This window comes from Vipera ursinii, assembly GCF_947247035.1.
Source record: "Vipera ursinii genome assembly, chromosome: 1".
Taxonomy (NCBI): Eukaryota; Metazoa; Chordata; class Lepidosauria; order Squamata; family Viperidae; genus Vipera; species Vipera ursinii.
The window spans coordinates 325,560,690-325,581,366 of NC_139512.1; the positions used below are offsets into that span (position 1 = coordinate 325,560,690).

At 34.5% G+C, this 20,677-nt stretch overlaps 1 protein-coding gene across 2 annotated transcripts in view; it reads right to left on the reverse strand.

The window, feature by feature from the left end:
* The window catches only part of CCDC88A (coiled-coil domain containing 88A), a 93,861-nt gene that overhangs the window by 63,436 nt on the left and 9,748 nt on the right, over positions 1–20,677 (reverse strand). For both annotated transcript variants that reach the window (XM_083373193.1, XM_083373192.1), the window contains exons 3-8: positions 16,000–16,108; positions 13,472–13,541; positions 11,369–11,427; positions 10,699–10,782; positions 8,553–8,693; positions 8,237–8,406 (exon numbers count right to left, since the gene is read on the reverse strand). In XM_083373193.1, the coding sequence (XP_083229319.1) occupies positions 8,237–8,406; positions 8,553–8,693; positions 10,699–10,782; positions 11,369–11,427; positions 13,472–13,541; positions 16,000–16,108 (633 nt within the window). The remainder of the gene's footprint in view (positions 1–8,236; positions 8,407–8,552; positions 8,694–10,698; positions 10,783–11,368; positions 11,428–13,471; positions 13,542–15,999; positions 16,109–20,677) is intronic.

Sequence of the window (20,677 nt, forward strand, 5' to 3'; positions counted from 1 at the left end):
CAAACAGGTGGCGGTGCTCAACCTCCCCATGATCCTGTCCACATCATCAGGGGAAACATGATTGAATTCAGTCCAGATAACATGCTCAAGACCGTCCGATTCCTCCACGTCAGACTCTGCCCAGTCAGAGTCCAGACCGGCCCGGATCTGAGCAATTTTGTCCGCCAGATGATGACTAAACTCCTCGGCTCGTCCCTGTAAGGGATCCTCCCTCACCTCCTGGTTATTGTTGGATCCAGATTCACATTCTCCTGTGTTTAATAAAAATTAATTAAATATTCAACAAGGAGTGTGCAAAATAAATGTGGGGATGGACTGCTCTGGAGAACTTTGGGACAGTTCATTTCCCTTTAGACTATTCTGAACTTCCTCCTCTTCTATGCTATTCTGGGATTTGGCAGTTTCCAGAAAAGCAAGACTTCTGACCTGGCAGTAGTTTGATAATGGACTTTTGCATATTCCTAATTCTACAATTCAATACCAGAAAGCTCACATATTCTAATCTAAAATGATTATAGCATACAAGATTTAAAATAATATATCTATAGTTTATAATAACTATAGTTATTATAAGCGGGTGATTCCAAGGGGGAGGGCATTCTCTGTGGGCGTGCCTGCCCTATGGAATGAACTGCCAGTGGAACTTCGGACTGCCCCGGACCTTCGCTCGTTTCGCCGGGACCTGAAAACTTGTTTATTTGATCTTTCTGGCCTGGACTGAGAGGGTTTTAATTTAATTTTAAATTTTAATTTGTTTTAATTGTGGGCTAGTCTTAATTTAATTCTATTTTAATTGTATTTATTTGTATTGTTTTAATTCGCCCTGTAAACCGCCCTTAGTCCTTCGGGAATAGGGCGGTATATAAAATCAATCAATCAATCAAATAAATAAATAAATAAATAAATATAAAACTAATAAAATTGTGAAAGAAATGAAACATACAAAGTTTGTGCAAACTCCTTGGTCCTTTCATTTAATGCTCAAAAGAAATTTGAGAAAGAGTAATTGAAAACAGTTGTGGAGAGTTCAGAAAGCCCCTTTGTACTTTGTTATGATGAGGAAAGAGAAGCTGAAATAGAACTGGCCGTCATTGAAAAAGAGATCACATGGGCACTCCAGTTGCGGACACCATCCCTGCGGAATTACTGAGACCTGTAGCATTCACAATCATTTAGAGACCTGTGCTGGAAATTTTGGGAAATCATCACATGGCCACAGGATTGGAAACCCTCACTGTTTATTCTACTGCCGAAAAAGAATTACTCTAAAGATAGCTCCAATTATCACATAATTGTTCTCATTTCTCACATCAGCAAGATTCTGCTTAAAACAGAACATCTAATATGAACCATCAAAGGGAATTACCAGATTTCCAAGCTGGCTTCCAAAAGGGTCATGACACCTGCAATCATATAGCAAATCAATGCTGGATCATAGAAAAATCTCATGAACATCAAAAGATCATTTACATCAACTACAAGAAAGCCTGGTCATGAGAAGCCATGTAAAGCCCTACAAGCCTTGGGGGTATCAGCACATCTGGTCAAGTTGGTGCACTCACTGTACACAAATTAAGAAGCCACTGTGTGAACACCATATGGAAACACCGAATGGTTTAAGATAGAGAAAGTGGTGTGTCTCTCCCCTTTCTTATTCAACCTGTATGCCAAAATGATCATGGGGAAGCTAGATCTTGAAGAATCAAAACTCAGGATAAAAATTGTGGAAGAAACATCAACAATGTTCAATATGCTTGTGATACAACTCTCCCCTCAGAAACCAAAGAAGGCCTAGCGCATCTGATCAAGAAAATCCAAGAAGAAAGTGAGAATTTTGGTCTCTTTCTGAACATCAAGACCAAGCTCATGACCACAGCAAGGAATGGAAACATAAAAATAGAAACTGACAGTGAAAAGATAGAATGCATGGGAAAAAAATCACTTTCTTAGGATTGCAGATCGCTCAAAGCAGTGAATGCAACCCAGAAATAAAACGTCTGATTGCACTGGGTCATATAGCAATGATAAATGTAGTTGAATAAGGAAAAGCAAGGATACCAGCAACCAAATGTAGGTTTAATCCGTTCTGTTGTGTTCCCTGTATGGTTGTGAAAGTTGGACCTTAAAAAAGCAAGACAGGAAGAAAATTGACGTATTTGAGCTGTACTGCTGGTGAAGGATCCTGTTCTGTTCTAGCCTACGACCGGTCCTGTTTGTGTGACAGGGACAACCCCTTTTTCCTTTTGACAAATTAATAGGCTGGAAAAAACCCAACCCAAATTTATTTACAGTTCCAAAATGATAAAGTCTTTCAAACAAAAAAGCAGCAGAATATTTTCTTCGATAAATGATTCAAAACATCAAACAAGTCAACAAACAAGAGTCAAACAGATTAGCAAGAACAGACCAGGATTCTCTTTGAATGTCTACGAACGGTTGCCTTCAGCAACCAGCATCACCCACACCTTCCCCTTTTATTATCTGTCCCAAAGCATGGCTTCTCAATGCCTTCTCCTCCTTTCACTGAGTTGCCTCATTGATTTTCTCTGCTCTACTCTACTGAATTGCCTTCTGCTTCTAATATATCTGAACAGATTCAGCTGTGACTCCTTTGAGTCCAACACCTCCTCCTCTCACAGCTGAGCCTCATGGGGAACACAACTGGAGGGGCCAGGCTGAGTCCTGCAGTGCATCAGAGCCTCCCTCCGACACCGAAGGCTCTCCAAACCCCTCCTCCTCCTCAGATTCCGCAGACCCAGCTGCTGGGAGCACACGCTGACACTGAATCACAACAGGTCATTCCTGTGTATACTTTGTTGACTAACAAATAAGTACTGAAATGCATAACACCAAACATGTCACTGTAAGACAAAATCGCAAAACTGTGTCTCTCTTAACATCTATGAAGAGATGTCTTTGATATCTCTTACTTTGGCCATGTCATATGGAGGAATTCACTAGAGAAAGCAAATATGTTGGAAGAATTAGCGGTAAGAGAAAACCACATAACAGGTTAGCTAGACACCATCAAACCTGACACCAGTCAGATCATAGAAAAACTCTAAGAAGTAGTGCAAGATCAGAAGATTTGGAGAGACCTGGCCCACAGAATCACCAAGAGTCAGACATAACTGAATGAATAATATCATCATCACTTTTTGTTCTCACAGATTTCTGTGTATAGCTTATCATGGGGAAGACAAACATTATTCAAATACTTTTAAAGTAATTTGACATTAAAGTGGCCAAGTGAAATCCAAAATCAAGCCAATTAACTTCCACTTATGAATCTCTCATTTCTTCCCCATACATAAGACTAAGGTAGGTTGGTAGGCGGCTGGAAAGACAGAGGAAATCTTCTATTTTTATTTCCTGTGTGAGTTCAATCTGTCAGCAAGGAGATTAAATAGGCATACATTTTAATATTTATTGAATAGTACCTAAATACAATAGATAAATGTATAATATGACTGGAATATATTGGGAAACATTTCTTTCATATAAACCAAGACATCTGATTATTATTAAACATCTTATTTAAATTGAAAATTATAGAAATGTTCAGTCAAAAATGTTTGTTTCATTTTCAAATTAGAAAAATATATGTTCCAAATATAAAAATATTCAACTATATTATATGTATACATTTATTGCACAGCATGTATTTTATACATAATATCAAAGCTGGAGTTAATGAACTTTTCAATGTAGGGCCTGTTTTAAATAATGACAGTTCTTATGTCAAACCACAGCTTCTCATAAATATCTACTCAACCACCATGCTTTGTATCCAATTTAAGAACATTGTTATTTAAAGTGTACAGAACTAATGGGAATTACTTTAGCATACCAGCACATTAGATGGTACTGACAATCATTAAAAGATATTAGCGTTTTATAGAAAAAAATGTTATTTGTAAATAAGTAAAACATATTGGTAAAATGTAAAAATATTCTGAGAAATATATACACTTCCAATGATTCAGTTCAGTGTAATGGGATTGTTTTTAATTATACATTCTACACCAATGTTCACTATTAGGCTATTACATGTCAATCAAATTAATAACAGCAATTTGCATTAACTTCCTTAGTGCAGCTGTTTATAGAATATCTTGGCTAGGCTCATTTCAACATACACCCAATATCTGAGTCATCAAAAATGGTATCTCTTTTTTGTATTTTTGTGCTCAACATGACTAATTTTTAAAAATTTTGGTTCTGCTCAAATAAAAAGTAATTAAATAGACATAATAATATACTTTGCCCCTTTTAGATGATCCAGTTAAAACTCTCTTGTAATAGTCTATTGGTCTTTGTCTGTATGCTGTGTAGGGGGGTAAGGGATGGAGGGTCTGGTTCTACATATAAATGTTCCCATATCATGCTCCTCTCTCTCTCAGAACAATATTTGAAGCCCAGCCTACCATTCTGCAGTTCAGTACAATTCTAATAATAAAACTTGTCAAATGTCCAAAGTGAAATAATAAAATGTACCTAAGGAAGAGCTTTGCGATTTCAAGGGACCTAGAAATTTTTTATTAGCATCAAATTTTGACAGGGAATTAGATGGAAAAACCTTATTACCATAAATTACTATGTCATTCTGTGTTCAGAACAAATATAGAAAATTTGACCTTAGTATTGGAGGACAAGCATATATTAAAGACTCTTCACCCCTGCTGTATTATTCATGCAGCAAGCACCATAATGGCTTAATTAGCCATAAACTTTTCAGCATTTATCTAATGCTTAAAGCATTTCACATGCACAATTGAAGCCAAGGATTAGAAACAGGCCCTTCAGGCAGAGAACAGGTGGCAATTTTATTGCTAGACTGAATTTAACAATGATTCTGAAACTTGTATGTTAAACTCCAATTTCACATCACTGTGTAATTAATTTAGACACTTCAATATACATTCCATTATCAAATCAAAGTTAGGACACAGATTTGATCATCATGAAACTTATAGTCATGGATTATATTTAAAAAGTTATTGTACAAACAAGTATTTCTTGAATTGCAGAAACTTCAGGAATTTTACTTATATGAACATTAGCAGCATTTATAATCACTGAGTAACCTTAGACATTGGTACAAAGGCACACTCTCCCACTGTTAATGGCAAACATGTCTGTGGCACATGGAACTCATAGGGAAAAAAGTCAGAAGTTACATAATTGTAGCACAACTGTGGCTCAACTCAAGTTAACATTGATAAAATAAATACCTTCCTATCAAGTTATATACGATATATCTATTTTTTCCCCAAATTATTTTTTAAAAACTACTGTGCTGTGATAGTATACCAATATATTGTTACATGTATACAAAGCCATTGAGTGGCGCAGTGGCCTAGAGGTGAAGAAGCTCGCCTCCCATTCGGCAGGGTGAGAGTTCAATTCTAGGCAGCGACAAATGTTTCTCTAGAAATATCTGCTTGAAAACTCTGCATAACATCAGTAAATGCTTAGCTTCATTCACTTGTCCCAATTCCACCCTGATAAAAGGTATTACAGGGTTGTAAAAAGAAAAGAAAAAATCTATACAGAGCCAGGCAGAAGAATGAGTAGATATCCCCAACAGGGGCTGCAACATCTTCCGTTAGCTGGCATGCATTTGTAAATAATTCCATTGGAAAAACACAGTACTATTTTAACAATATTTGATATTGTAGAATAATCACCTCTTGTAGTTTAGCTTTCTGAAATATTCTAAATATTCTAAATTTGAGCTTTCTGATGAGAACCTACATAGTTTTTTGCCTACACCCACACCAGGAGTACCACCTAAGAAGCAGACAAACAGAAAGTACTGAAAGTGTATAGTTGTATAGATGTTCAATTATAGGTAGAAGAAGAACAGGTAAATTATAGATATTTTTACTTTACATTTATAATACAAATGCTCTTAAAATGTTCCCTCAAATTTACTTCTAAACTATTTTAATCTTTTGAGATTAAATGCATGCTTATACAGTAATCCATAAGAAATCCAAAATCTCTAAAAGGCAGTGTGCACATATGTATTTTACAACAAACATACACATACTTGGGTGGTAGGCCTCTTGTTGCTTATAGGCATTTGCTTAATCTAAAACAGTTACTAACTAGCAAAGGAGCCCACACAAAGTGCATTATTTCAATTGTGTGTTCTAGTTTTTTAACCATTTATGTACAATTTACAATTGTCCGTTTCATTTTCCATATCAAATCTGACCAGGTGTTCAATATACTAATTTTCAAGTCAACATTCCAAACTGCGCTATAGATTTACTGTTCACTACAAATCATCTGGAATCTCAGCAAACAGCACAGCATCAACTGCATATAAAAGTACACACATATTCATATTCCCAGCCAACACACCTCTAATATAGGCATATCAAAAAAGACATCACACATCCTTGTCATTTTATTAGATGACACAGACCACAGACAAACAATTTTATTCCTTTTGTGGGAATTTTTATTTTAGAAAAAGGGATTTATTTTACTAATGTTGTTATGGCTTTTTCTATTTATCATTAGAGCTAGGTTCTATATCTATTTCCATTATTTTATTTCTTATTCCTACATTTATACCTTATTTCTTACATAGTTGCTCTCTTAATCCCAGCCATAAATTTTTGTAGCTGATATTTCTGTCCTTATTACCTCTTATTAGCTATATTTTATATTCTTTATTTGCAAGTTATCTCGATAAAGAATAATGTATCTTCTACTTGTTTAGCACAGAAGACATGTTAAAAAAATGACAGAACTATTTCATAAGCAAACAACATACATATTTTAACATTTCTCCAGTGACATCTTCAATACTCATAGCCTTACTATTTTTTAACATTCTCACAGTAATAAATGCTTTTCCTTTTCTTGGACTCTAATATTTGTATCAACTGTTTAATTTCACTCCTTAACACAATACTATTTTTTCCATACAAATATTAAAATAATCCTTCTGGCATTATCTTCTTTCAGCCTCATTCGATATCATTTCATCACTTTTATTCTTAATTTTATTCAATCCACAGAATACTTAAATTTTAAGTCTTTTTAAACATGTTCAGCTAACATGCTTCCAATTAAAACTGGCAGGTATGTTGATAAATTATACATGAGTGAGATTATGAACAAATTGTTTACAATTTAAGATGTCTTCAGTTTGGTAACATTTAATAATAACCCCGTTTTTTAAAAAAAAGTTTAAGGCAATGAATGTACTCCTGTCAACTATAGTTTTATAGATAGCCCACAACTTATGTTCATCCTTAACGACTGTTCAAAGCTATCACAGGCTCAAAAAAGTTACTTATTACATCACCACAGTCAGGTGATTTCACCTTGGGCACTTGGAAACCAACTGGTTGCAATGACCTATGCGGTGAATTACATTTTGCACCTTTTTTGCCATTTTCCAACAAAAAACACCCACTGGATGAACTGAATTTTGATTTACAACCACAGACCATTGTAAAAGCAGTGGTAAAATCAAGCTGGAATTATGACTGCAATGATCTATTCTAGGCTCAATTTTTTTTAAAATCCCATTTATATCCCGCCCTTCTCCAAAGACTCAGGGCGGCTTACAATTTAAAGCACAAATCAATGTGCTTAGCTTAGCAATAGCCTTCATTCTATGTATATGCCTGCTTATTAGGGCTTTCGGGGGGCCCCAAGCGGCATTATTACAAAGTCAGCTTATTGCCCCCAACAATCTGAGCCCTCATTTTACCTACCTCAGAAGGATGGAAGGCTGAGTCAACCTTGAGCCTGGTGGGATGCGAACCTGCACTAATTGCAGGCAGCTGGTGTTACTTAAGGAGGCATTAGCCCACTGCTCCACCAAGACTCTATTGTGGTTATAAATAGAGGACTACCTGTAACCACTTCCTAATAACTTAAATCTTATTTCAGACTAAATTTTATATCATAACTATTACAAGAGTAGAAGGTGTAAAAAGCCAAGCATACTAATTCTGTTTCTAAAGGAAATTTTTTCATCTGCTGCAGTTTGATGGTTTTGTTAAGATCTTAGAAATATTTAGCTATTACAAGATAAGGGTAGTGTAAAACTCTAATAGTAAATTAATAAATGATTCCTGCCAATCCAAGCTGGAGAAAACCTACTTGCTAGGTCCAAGGAACAAATGCTTTCTTGCAGGAAGGCAACTGCCCTTGGAGAATCCTGGTATTTACCAATTCTTATAATTATTCTTTATTATGTACTTACAGCTCTTGTCTAAGCCTTCTAATCTTTGCTTTGGCATCTGCTAATTCCACTGATAAATGTTGTCTACTTTCAATGCATTTCATTCCTGGAGATCCACAAGGTGATTGTGCTGCTGATGCATGAGGTAGAAAATGAAGAGAGTCTCGTTCTTCAGAAAGCTCTATGATAGTCTATGATATAAAAAATATTTTTCAGATAAGTATATGAAAGTAGAACCATTCAGATTTTGCAAATTGTTACTTAGCTATTTTACTTCTTCATTTCATTGCTAATCAACAAAATCCTAAATAATAAAATTTAAAAATGCTGTTAATACCTCAGAATGTTCATCTCGCTCATCTATAAGTCGTTTTAAATGCAATGCCATGTTTTTTAGGAGAGATTCAATATAATCTTGTGTTAGAGCACTGTCATCCATCCACTGGAGATCGAACACATTTTCCTGATTATGGGTTACCTACAAGGAATAAATAACAATGATGTAAACCTACTGTATTTAAATAATTAAGATTGCTAAATTTGTACTGATTAAGTGTAACTAAATGTGAAAAAAATGGAGTTCAAGCTTATTTTAATGAACAAATTATTTACATTTTAATCTATTTTTAGAAATATTCTGCAATACACTATATTCTTAGAAAAATTCAACTTTGACGGTTATCATTTCTCTTATCTTTCTAAAACTGTATTTTTTTCCTTGCCTTTTCTCTAATTAGAAATTAATTCTCATCTAGTAGTGATTTTTCTAATTTCTCTGCCAACTCATATTGCCAGGGAAAAACAGCCTATACATTTGAAGTCATACCTTAATCCTGTAGACATTAAAATGTAAACAGTAACCAATGGGTAATTAATTCTTTTTAATAATTAATCTTTTCAATTATTATAAACTGCTTTATGTCTTTGGAATATGCAGAATATTTAATATACTATCTAAAATATATACATTTTTATTTTCTTAAAAGAGCTCATTCCTGGTATGTTATCTTTCTTACCTCTGTGCCTAAACAGAAAGGACATATCCCGATAAGGGATAAAAATATTGTTGTTTGATCTAATGAGCACACACCCTACCAACAACCAGAGAAGAAATAAAGGGTTGTCTCTGCACTTCATTTTCTGATCTTCCATGTAGTCACAACTAGCACATACGTCATTAATCTATTTATGAACTTTTATCCTGCCTTTATTGTTTTTTTATAAATAGCTTAAAGTGGTGAACATACCTTAATCAATCCTCTTCCTATTTTTCCCACCACAGCAACCCTGTGAAATTGGTTGGGTGAGAGAGAGCTCAAAGTCACCAGGCCAGTTTTCATGCCTCAGATAGGACTAGAACTCAATCTCAGTTTCATGTAATATCCTTGTTCACAGAACTTTTAAATAAATAGCACATTGTTAATTTACCTCTCTCAATCTTTTCTCCAGGTGAAAACTTATCTAACTTCTTTCATCTTTTCTCAGTTATTTTTTTTAAAAAACTTATTAATTTTCCAATGTTACAATTATATCTTTGGAAAACAACGTGATGTCTGGGTTACAATAATTCGATTACATACAAATGTGTATTAATACAAATCTCCAACTATTACAGCCAGTATTTCCTCTCTTTTTTTCCTTTAATACATACTGTCTCTTGTCTAAATTAATATACTTCTTATTCTATCCATCAGCTACTTAGTAGCTTTCTTACATTTATCAATAATTTTATATATCTTATTTATTTTAACATTCCATCTTTTGGACCATCAATAACCTTATAAATTTTCCAGGCTTTAATTTTGCATAAATATTTAAATTAAACAATTAATATTTATCATTTCCAAATTTTTGAATGACCCCAATTCCCCTTGTCACAATTCCCCCCAACATCTAGTGTTCCAGATATATGATCTATCTCACTTCCATATACAGTTTTTTTAATATGTAATCTGTGATTTCCATAAATCAATTGATCTCCAAATCAACAGAAGAATCCCACAAAAATATCAGTAAACAATCAGATCCAGGAGATGGATTTTTCTAATAATGCACCAGGATATGAGGCAAGAGCTCCAGAAGAAGGCTATAACTATACTTTATTGAGATAGGCCAAAGTAACAGAATCTTGCAAGTCTGCCTAATTTCCCCTCTGTTCCATTTATACCTGTGAAAGTCAGAGGCAAGCCAGTTCGATCTCTTTCTAAAACTTTTCCAAGTCCCTGAGCTTAATGCAGATTTCTACAGTTTCTACATTCCTAAAACTTTTCAGTGGCTTCTCCATGGCGTCATATCCTTGGCTCCTTGCATAAGCTCATAAATCCTATGAGAAAAAATGTCTGATCTTTTATATTTAATAAGAAAGTGCCTATTTTTTTAAATACAATAAACATTCTGCAGAATAAATTATTATCAAGACATTTGACTGCCTTTAAAATATTTTTTAGTAAATTGGGACTTTGTAATAATAAACAAGATATTACCTCTTGTATGTGGGCGGCAACAGCTGCTCTTACATCAAAATCTAAACTCTGTATTCTTTCAATGAATTCTTCTTTCTTCTGGCACTAAATATAAATTTTAATTAGTATTTACTCTATAGTAGCTAAACAAAATAAAATAAAACAACATCCTTCAGCTTTTTCTTACCAATGTAGTAAACCTGAAATACCTCATAAAAGTACATACGCAGGAAGATTTGTGATTTATCCCTGATCATACAATGTACTTTTTAAACTCCTTTTAAGTCTGGCATTCAGTTAACAATATAGTGTGTTCCCTTAAAGCAGGGATGTCCAACCCATGATTCCACAAGATAATAAAAAATAAAGAAAGCTTATTATTTATTTACATCAACTATATATTTTATATGCAGCTCAAAGCAATTCCTCTTCAGTGTGGTCCAAACAATCCAAAAGTTTGGACAACCAAGCCTTAATATAAGAACAACTAAAAAATGCTTCCAACTATTGCCTTCCTACTCTCAATAAGCACCAGTCATCATGGTTATCTGCTAGATTAAAACAGTGATAAATAAATAATAAATAATCCTAGCAGAAAAAAATTGTTAGCGATGTTTAATTATATATAAGACTAGGAAGATAACATTATAAATGCCACTTATAAGTAGTTCAAAAAATTAGTAGACCTTACCTGAACAGCACAGCCAAGCAGAAGTAGGAGTAGTTTTTTTACTTCTTCAGTGCCTTGTTCTGAAAATATTTTTTGAAATATTTTAAAACAATATATTGGTTTACATTTTCAGTAATATTGAACAATTCTGTTTACCTTTCCATTACTATATGTTTTGGGGTAAGCACTGGTGAACAACACAGAGCTTTTTTCTCAGAGCTATATAACTAAGGGCTATATATAGCTTTTAACTATATAATTCTTTATTTAGTCTTAAGAAATTTCTTTAACTCTATATCCATAGTCAATGAGCAGAATACAGATACTCCTCAACTTACAATCACAACAGAGCCCAAATTTCTGTTGCTAAGCAAGACAGTTGTTAAGTGAATTTTAACCCATTTTATGACCACTCTTGCCACAGTTAAGTGAATCACTGCAGCTTAATTTAATTTAATTTAATTTAATATAATAATATTTCTATACCGCCCTTCTCCCGAAGGACTCAGGGCGGTGAACAGGGCAAGAATAAAAATACAGGATTACAAAAGTTAAAAAATAATTAAATACATGCCCATATACTAAAAACAATTAATACATCTTAAAACCCCAATAAGATAACAATAACAACCCCCCCAGTCCCCCATCAGGCCAGGCCAGCTTGTTCAAAAAAGTATGTTTTTAGCTCGCGGCGAAAGGAGCGAAGATTGGGCGCCATCCGGAGCTCAACCGGTAGTTGTTAAGTGAATCTGGCTTCCCCATTGACATTACTTGTCAAAAGGTCACAAAAGGTGATCACATGATTTGGGATACTGCAACTGTCATAAATATGACTCAGTTGCCAAGCCTCTGAATTTGGATCATATGACCATGGGGATACTGCAATGGTCGTAAATATGAAAAACAGTCATAAGTTACTCTTTTCAGTGCCGTTGTAACTTCAAACAGTTTGGACAACCAGGCCTTAATATAAATGAACTGTTATAAATTGAGGACTATATATAAATAAATATTCCAGTTTTCTAGATTTACTATACTATATTAATTTACTACTTATAGTAAATAATCAAAGTATTATTTCTAGAGTTGTGCATACTATTTTGTAATCCATGAATAGTTAATTCTTACCCAAATTCAGTTCCACATTAAATACAAGAGAAATGTTTTGTGAGGGACTTTTTTGGGGAACCTTTTTCACCCAGCCTCGTTGAGAGCAAAAGCACTGACTGATGGATTAATTTCGCCCTACGTGGGGTGGAGTCTCTCTGCTAAGCAGCGCTTTTCCTCTCAAGGAGGTTATTGGTGTAAAAGTTCCTCCAAAAATTGAAGCAGAATTTCTTGCTTGGATTTCATGATGGCCCTTTTTCAGCCAGTTCCCAGGAACCAGAAGAAAGTCTTTCCAGCAGGAGTTAGCAGCTTGTGACATTCCCTGCCAGCTTCTCCATTCTAGGGAAGCCATCAGGGAAGAGTGCACATGGCAATCACATGATTGCAGGACACTTAGCAACCTGTCTTAAGGGTGAACAGGTTGCCATGTACCTAGATCACAATCCCTTGACCATAGGAGCACTGCAACAGGCCTAAGTTTGGGTATGGGTGGTAAATCCTTTTGTTCAGCACCATCATACCTTTGAATAGTTGCTGAACAAATGGTCATTAAGTGCAGACTACCGATACAAATATATAATGCACGTAAAGTCACGTAAACAATTGACAGTATTATACAATATTATTAATAAATATGAGTGATTGCCAGATTCAGGCCAGGCACAGAAATAAATCTTGATTATGTATTAATTCCATATTCAGAAACCTGCTTACATCATAAGATCAGATATAACATTCCAAATTTATTACAAACAATAATAAACCATAGCTTCTCCAAAGCACAGCAATAGAACCCTATATATAGGTATATGCTACAGGATTTATATTCAAAGCTTTTCCAGTTTTTCTGAATCAAAGCACAGTTGGCTACTATTTTAAAGGTGATAAAAACCAAAAAAGATCTATTTACATAATATTCCTCCCTAACCTGAGAATATTATTTATTTCCTTGCCAACTTCAACAAATAACAATTATTTATTACAGTATGCCTATTTTAAACCAGATGCAGTGCTTACCAGAAAAGGGATTTTTTCCAATTATTAAAACATTTGGCAATGGCATCATGATCAATTGCTGCAATGTGTCCTGTGGAAGCAAATTTAATTTTTATAACTTTTACAGCTTTTATAAAACTTATATAGAGGCTGAATTTTCTGTAGGTTTCTGGCAACATCTGACCTTAACTGGCTATATTAAAATAAACAGTAAAATATCCCTTATTTATAAGTGTAACTTGTATGAACTCCAAGAAACCATAAGTTTACTTCATGTATTTAAATGTATTAATATTAGAGGTTTCACTTTTTGTAAAAGATGAAATGCCTAGATTATTTTGCTTATCCATTTCTTTCCTACAGAATTTCTCAAAATATTTTTCTTATAAATTGATATTCTTTTATTTATTGCTTGTTTTGGACACTTTTATGATCATATTATTGTTTATGCTTCATAGAAAATTAATGTTAAACAAGAAAATCTAGAAAACGTATTAAGGAATGTTAAGGAAAGTTAATGTTAGGAAACATACATATGCAAAACAACCTATGTCACAAGTTTAAATGAGCAATATTAGAAAAAAGTTCCTCTTTAAAGATGTTAAGAAATATTTTCTTTGATTTGTACAGAGCAATTATACTGAGAACAAGGTGAAAACAATTTGTAATTGTCATTTTTTCTACCACTAGACATACTTTTTTATTAACAGGTACTCGTGTATTAATATTTTAACTTATTTCAAACAGATTGATAATAAATAATTCTTTGAGAAAATGATAAATACCCAGATTCCCATACCTAATTTTATATATATATATATATATATTAAATTAGATGGTTATGGTTATGTGGCAAGCATACTAATTTTCTTCAATATTGTGAAATTTCTTACCTTAAAAAAGAAAACTAATTAAACTTATTATGTATATTAGGAACACTGGCTGTCCACAATAACTAAGAACAAGGCATTTTATCAATTTCATTTTCCTAACAAAGAGAACTACATGTTATATATTTAAACCATTTTACCATGACTGTAAAATAATTTCCTACATTGACTTAAATCTATTAGAATGTAAAAACCTGTGAAGCTGATATGCAAAGATAATGTTGTACTAAGATATTCAGGACTGAAACTGAATAAAAGTGGATTGCAATTTAGATAGAAGCATTTCTGAGAACTGCCAAATCTCCTTTAAAAAGGCAACAATCTATTCTGCAAATTCTTTCCTGAAGGTTGCCCTAATAAATTATACCACTGCTAGACACTAATAGTTCTGATCAGGAAAAATATAGTTTAGAGACTACCTAATTCTATAAAGTTGGCCTGCATTCTCTCAACATCTGGGTAACTATGATAAAAATAGTCATGAATATACAAATCTATGAGACAAGAATATGGGTAGTTCTCAATTTATGACCAGTCACTTAGTAACCATTCAAAGTTCTGATGGACCCCTCGAACAGCTACTTGCAACCTGATTTTGAAATTCCAACTTCAGTTCCTCCAGTCATGTGACTGCATTTTGGACACCTGGCAACCAGGCCACATTTACAGTCATTGCAGTGCTTTACAGTTATGTGACTGTAATTTACAACACTTTTGCCAGAATCCCATGTTTACTTCCGGTTTCCAACAAAACCCAGCCCACAGCAAACAATGGGTTCATTTTAAAGCTATGGTGATGGCTTAACGACTGCCATGTTCATTTAATGTCCACTGCCATGTTCTGTGCTGGAGGGCTACAAGAGAATCGGTACTATTTTAGTACATGTATAGGTACTGTAAACACTATAATGTCTGCATTGCAACATATTCAAGCAAGCTCAGAGACCACCAAGAATCCCTCGTGTCAACCCTGAGCAACAGATATTCTCCTTTATTAATATTCTGTTGTTATATTTTAAGATTTGAATACATACTCAATTATGTGTGGCACAGCTACAGATGATATAATATAGGCACTGAAGGCATGGCTGTTCATGACAGTACTGGGCCAAGATATGAAGTCCAGGTTTGAAAGATGTTTCATAGAGATGAAAGTTAGTCCATAATTAGTACATATTTTGTTTGGCGTTTTTATATTTGTTTTTAAATTTCTTGTAAGCCATTTTGAATTGCATGATCATATAAATTGAAAAAATAGATGGATTAAAGAATAAAAAAATCTATTTCATGCAATTCTTCAGTTCATACAGAAATTCAACATGGGCTTGAGTAAAAAGCAGTAAAAAAATAACCTTGCTCTTAGGCATACAATCTAAAACAGGTAACAGAAAAAATGGAGTTGAGAGGGAGGGGAAAAAGTAAACTCTACTTCTTAATGATATATTTGATTGGCCCTCAACTACTGAAATTTTCAAAAATGACTTCAATGTTATAATCAATACAATCAATGTTTCTTTGAATTGCCAAAGCAAAAATATAAAGTAGATTATTAACAATTTATACTATGACAAGTTTTAGTTGTCCAGTAATTGTCCTTCTTCTAGGACAGGTAAGTGGCACATAAATTTAATCATATTTTAAAGGAAATAAATCACATACCTGATAATACGATTTAATTTGTCTTATTAAAATAGACAAATTTTGAATTCGAAGTGATCCATCATTGTTGACCTTCTTATTTATTCTTTGACTAACTGCTTTAGGGTTTCTGAAAAAAAATGAAATAAATAAGTACTGTCAATTTATTTGAATTTCAGAAAGGAAAACTTACAGAGCAGCAAACAATACATTTAGGGAATTTAATTTGTAGTTTACATAATGTTGGAACTACACAGCATGCACATTAAGCACTGTTTACAATACAGATGTTAAGTGTTAATGCATTGATCAAGCCTTTTGTTGCTCTGAGTTTCATTTTTTTAAAGAAGTTACAGAGAAGCTTAACATGATTTCTACTAAAGCTGAATGCCCAAAATATATGGAACAAAAACATAGGCAAAGAGAAGCGATTTAATGATACTTGGTGATACTAAGAGCATTTAACTGCCATGTTACATTTGTGCTCTTTCCTGCTGTGAATAAATGTACAATATGTACACAAACATAAGGACAATTTTCCAGAATTGGGAAAACTACACATATACAGTCATGTGAAAATGAAAGTACACCCTCTTTGAGTTCTATAGTTTTATGTAGCAGGACATAGTAAAAATCATCTGGTCCATAGCAGTTCTTAAAAGTAGATAAATACAACTTCAGATGAACAACAACACATGGCATTACACCATGTCATCAAATGGAGATGCCATATGTAAAAATTTAAATACATCTTAACTGCTTCCATAGGTATGAAGAGGCTAACTAGCAGCCAGGTGCTCCTAATCAAGTGCCCTTGATCAACTGATCACCAACAAGCATGACTATTTTTATAAAAGCCAAAGTTTTAGGTGTTCATTGGTCTCCAGTACTGAGGTGTGTATTAACAAATGCCAAAGAAGAAAGACATCAGCAATGATCTTAGGGAAGCAAGTGTTGCTACTCATCAATCTGGGAAGGGTTATAAGGCCATTTCCAAACAATTTAAAGTCCATCGTTTTACAATGAGGAATATTATTCACAAGTGGAAAATATTCAAGATAGTTGCCAATTTTCTCAGGAATGGATGTACCAGCAAATTCACCCCAAGATCAGACCATGCAATGCTCAGAGAAATTGCAAAAAGTCCAAGAGTTGCATCTCAGATTCTACAGACCTCAGTTAACATGTTAAATGTTAATGTTCACAACAGTATAATTAGAGAAAGACTGAACAAGTATGGTTTGTTCAGAAGGGTTGCCAGAAGACTTCTTCTCTTTAAAAAGAATATGGCAGCATGGTTTAGGTTTCCAAAATTGCATCTGAACAAATCACAAGACATCTCGAACACTGTCCTTTGGACAAACAAGACCAAAGTGGAGATGTTTGGCCATAATGAATAGCGCCACATTTGGTGAAACCAAATACAGCATATCAGTATGAACATCTCATACCAACTGTCAAGCATAGTGGTGGAGGGGTGATGATTTGGGCTTCTTTTGCAGCCATAGGACCTGGGCACCTTGCAGTCATTAAATTGACTATGAAATCCTCTGTATACCAAAGTATTCTAGAGTCAAATGTGAGGCCACCAGTCTGACAGTTAAAGCTTGGTGGACATTGGGTTATGCAACAGGACAATGATCCCAAGAATACCAGCAAATCTACAATAGAATGGCTGGAAAAAAGAAAATAATCAAGGTGTTGCAATGGCCCAAAGTCCAGACCTCAACCTGACTGAGATGCCGTGCAGGGACCTTAAGAGAGCTGTGCGTAAACAAATGCCCACAAACCTCAATGAACTGAAGTGATGTCGTAAAGACTGGACCAAAATTCATCCACACCGATGTGAGAGACTGATAAAAGTCATACAGAAAGCAATGACTTCAAGTTAATATTGCTAAATGTGGTTCTACAAACTATTGAATTGTAAGATGTATTTAGTTTTTCACACATTGCTTTTCCATCTTGGCTTTCTTTCTGTAAAATAAATGACAACATGGTATAATATGTCATGTGTTGTTCATCTAAGGTTGTATTTACCTACTTTTAAAGAACTGCTAGGGATCAGATGATTTTTACTATAATCATAGAATAAAAGAGGGTATACTTTCTTTTTCACATGACTGTATAATCTAATCTAAAATATTTAAATTGTAATTAGCAAATCATATTGTAGTATAGTAAATAAGATTTGAGAAAAAATCTGAATGGTTATAGACAAAGAGATTTGGTAAGTAGAACAGATTCTTTATTGCAGATATCCTCAATCTTAGTTGAAGATAAAGAACAGTTTCTGCAATACTATTTCCTTCTATGTATATATAAGTGCTGCTCCAGGGGTTAAACCTTAAGCTTCTTTTCTCCTGACATTTTTGTGCTAGACAGCTGTTCCTCACTATAGTAATTAGCTATTTACAGAAGGCCCATTTTTGCATAATGGTGTTCTGTTCCAAGGATACAAACTCCAATTCTCACATATACCTACAGTTACCATATGTCCTTTTATCATGGGACATATAGTCCTCTAGATTTATTTATTTTCTTGGTTTTGCTCTTGAATTTTCCTTTGTAAATGAAAGTTATAAACACATTTTTATCCATGGGAACTTCTCAGATTTGCCTTCTTTTCAGGTTTATCCTTTATTTTTTTCCAGGATAATATGGTCACTCTAATATTAGAAAGAATGTGAGAATGATCTATCTATTGGCTCTCTACCACCAGCCCTGCTTGATCCAAATAGGACAACCTGCAAAAACAGTAGTGACTGTCTTCTGTAAGGACTTGCTGCTGTCGCTTTTTCTTTCTCCAATCCGACGAGTTTGACATTTAATACTATCATTCCTCAGCATGTAGTAGACAAACTGGGCCTTTTAGGCTTTAATACTCCTTTGTGCAACTGGATTCTTGATTTTCTTATTGACAGGCCCCAGTATGTGTGAGTTGGGACTAATATTTCTAACACCATTTTCTTGAACACAGATTCTCCTCAGGGCTGCGTTCTAAGTTTGCTGTTGTTCACCCTGTTGAACAAGTGGGCCTTATTCAAGATGACAATGAGGATGCTTACTGCAAGGAGGTAGGTTTGGTGAACTGGTGTAATAAAAAAAGCCTAGTTTTAAACACTGTCGGTTTCAGAAAAGGGAGGCACAGCCACACTTCTCTGTGTGTTAATGATTCACCTGTGGAGATGGTTAGCAGCATCAAATTTCTGGGTGTGCAGCTAAACGAGTAGACTGGCTTGGTCGCATAGCAGCGCCTGCATTTTCTGTGTCGCATGAGAAAAGCACATCTTCCTTCCCCTGTCCTTACCACTTTCTATAGAGGGGCGATCGAGAGCATCCTGTCATATTGCATCACAGTCTGGTTTGAAAGCACTACTGCATCAGACAGGAAGGCGGTGCAGAGTGGTGAGGATGGCAGAAAAGATTATTGGCAGTTCACTCCATTCTATCCAGGACATAGCCTATAACCGTTGCTTGAGCAGGATCCACAGGATTGTCTTGGACACTATACATCCTCTTCATGACTTGATTTCCTTGTTACCTTCTGGGAGGAGGCTTCGTGGTATCCAAAGCAGAACATCCAGATTCAGTCAATTTTGTTTCATACAGTATCATCCTTGGGAATTCTCAAGCTTCTTCTTTCCAATATGTATTCAAGATGGACAGCGATAAATATTTATATGTGTAAGGATGTAGGTATATACATATGTATGTATAGAGCATGTTTATATGTGTGTTATCTATGTGTACACTTTTGAGAGCAGGCAACAGAATTTCATTTTTAATGTATGCCAATGTGCCCACAGTAAAAAATGTGATTATAAAGGTTATCTTATCTTATCTAACAAACAAAGCTTTCTCCTTTCTGTTAAAGTGAAGAACAAAAGAACATCTTTGTTTTATAAATGAATCTTTATTTACATTTCATGTTAAAAACACACCATACACCAACAAAGACAAAAAAACATTTACAATATACAAAAAATGAAGAAATCAAAAAATTGAAAAGCATTTCAAAAATTTCACATTATATCTACTTCTAAACTAACAATTATATTCCACTCATTAAGTCTCTTATAACTATTCAACTCCAAAGCTTATTCATTAACAAAGACTATATCACTTCATTTTTTACCAACCTCCAAGCCACCCTCATTTCTTTAATCTTTTATCCATCCAAATATACCATTTATTCCATGATAGAAATGCTGGTGTCTCTTCTTTACCCTTCAACTTCTTGGTCAATGTGTCTGCTTCTGCACAATCAAGTATTCTCCTAATTATAACTTCATCCGGCGGGGTATGATTTGCCTTCCAAAATTGAGCATACCCCATCCTTGCCGCCGTTAAGATATGTAAAACCAAATACCATATTTCCTTCTTAATATTTCCAGGCCTGGAGCCAAGCAGATACGTCTCTGGTTTAAGATCAACTAAACACCCTGTGATTTCCTCTATCCATTTTTGGATCCTCATCCAATATCTAACCACTTCCGGACATGTCCACCATAAGTGATAGTATGTGCCAATCCCTTTACCACACTTCCAACAATCGGCCGACAATCCGGGGAACATTTTGGAAAGTCTAGCCAGAGGGAGATGCCATCTATAAAGCATTTTGTATATGTTCTCCTTATATGACGTGGAAACCACCAGCCTCATATTAGTCCACCAAATCTCTTCCCATTTCTCAAGT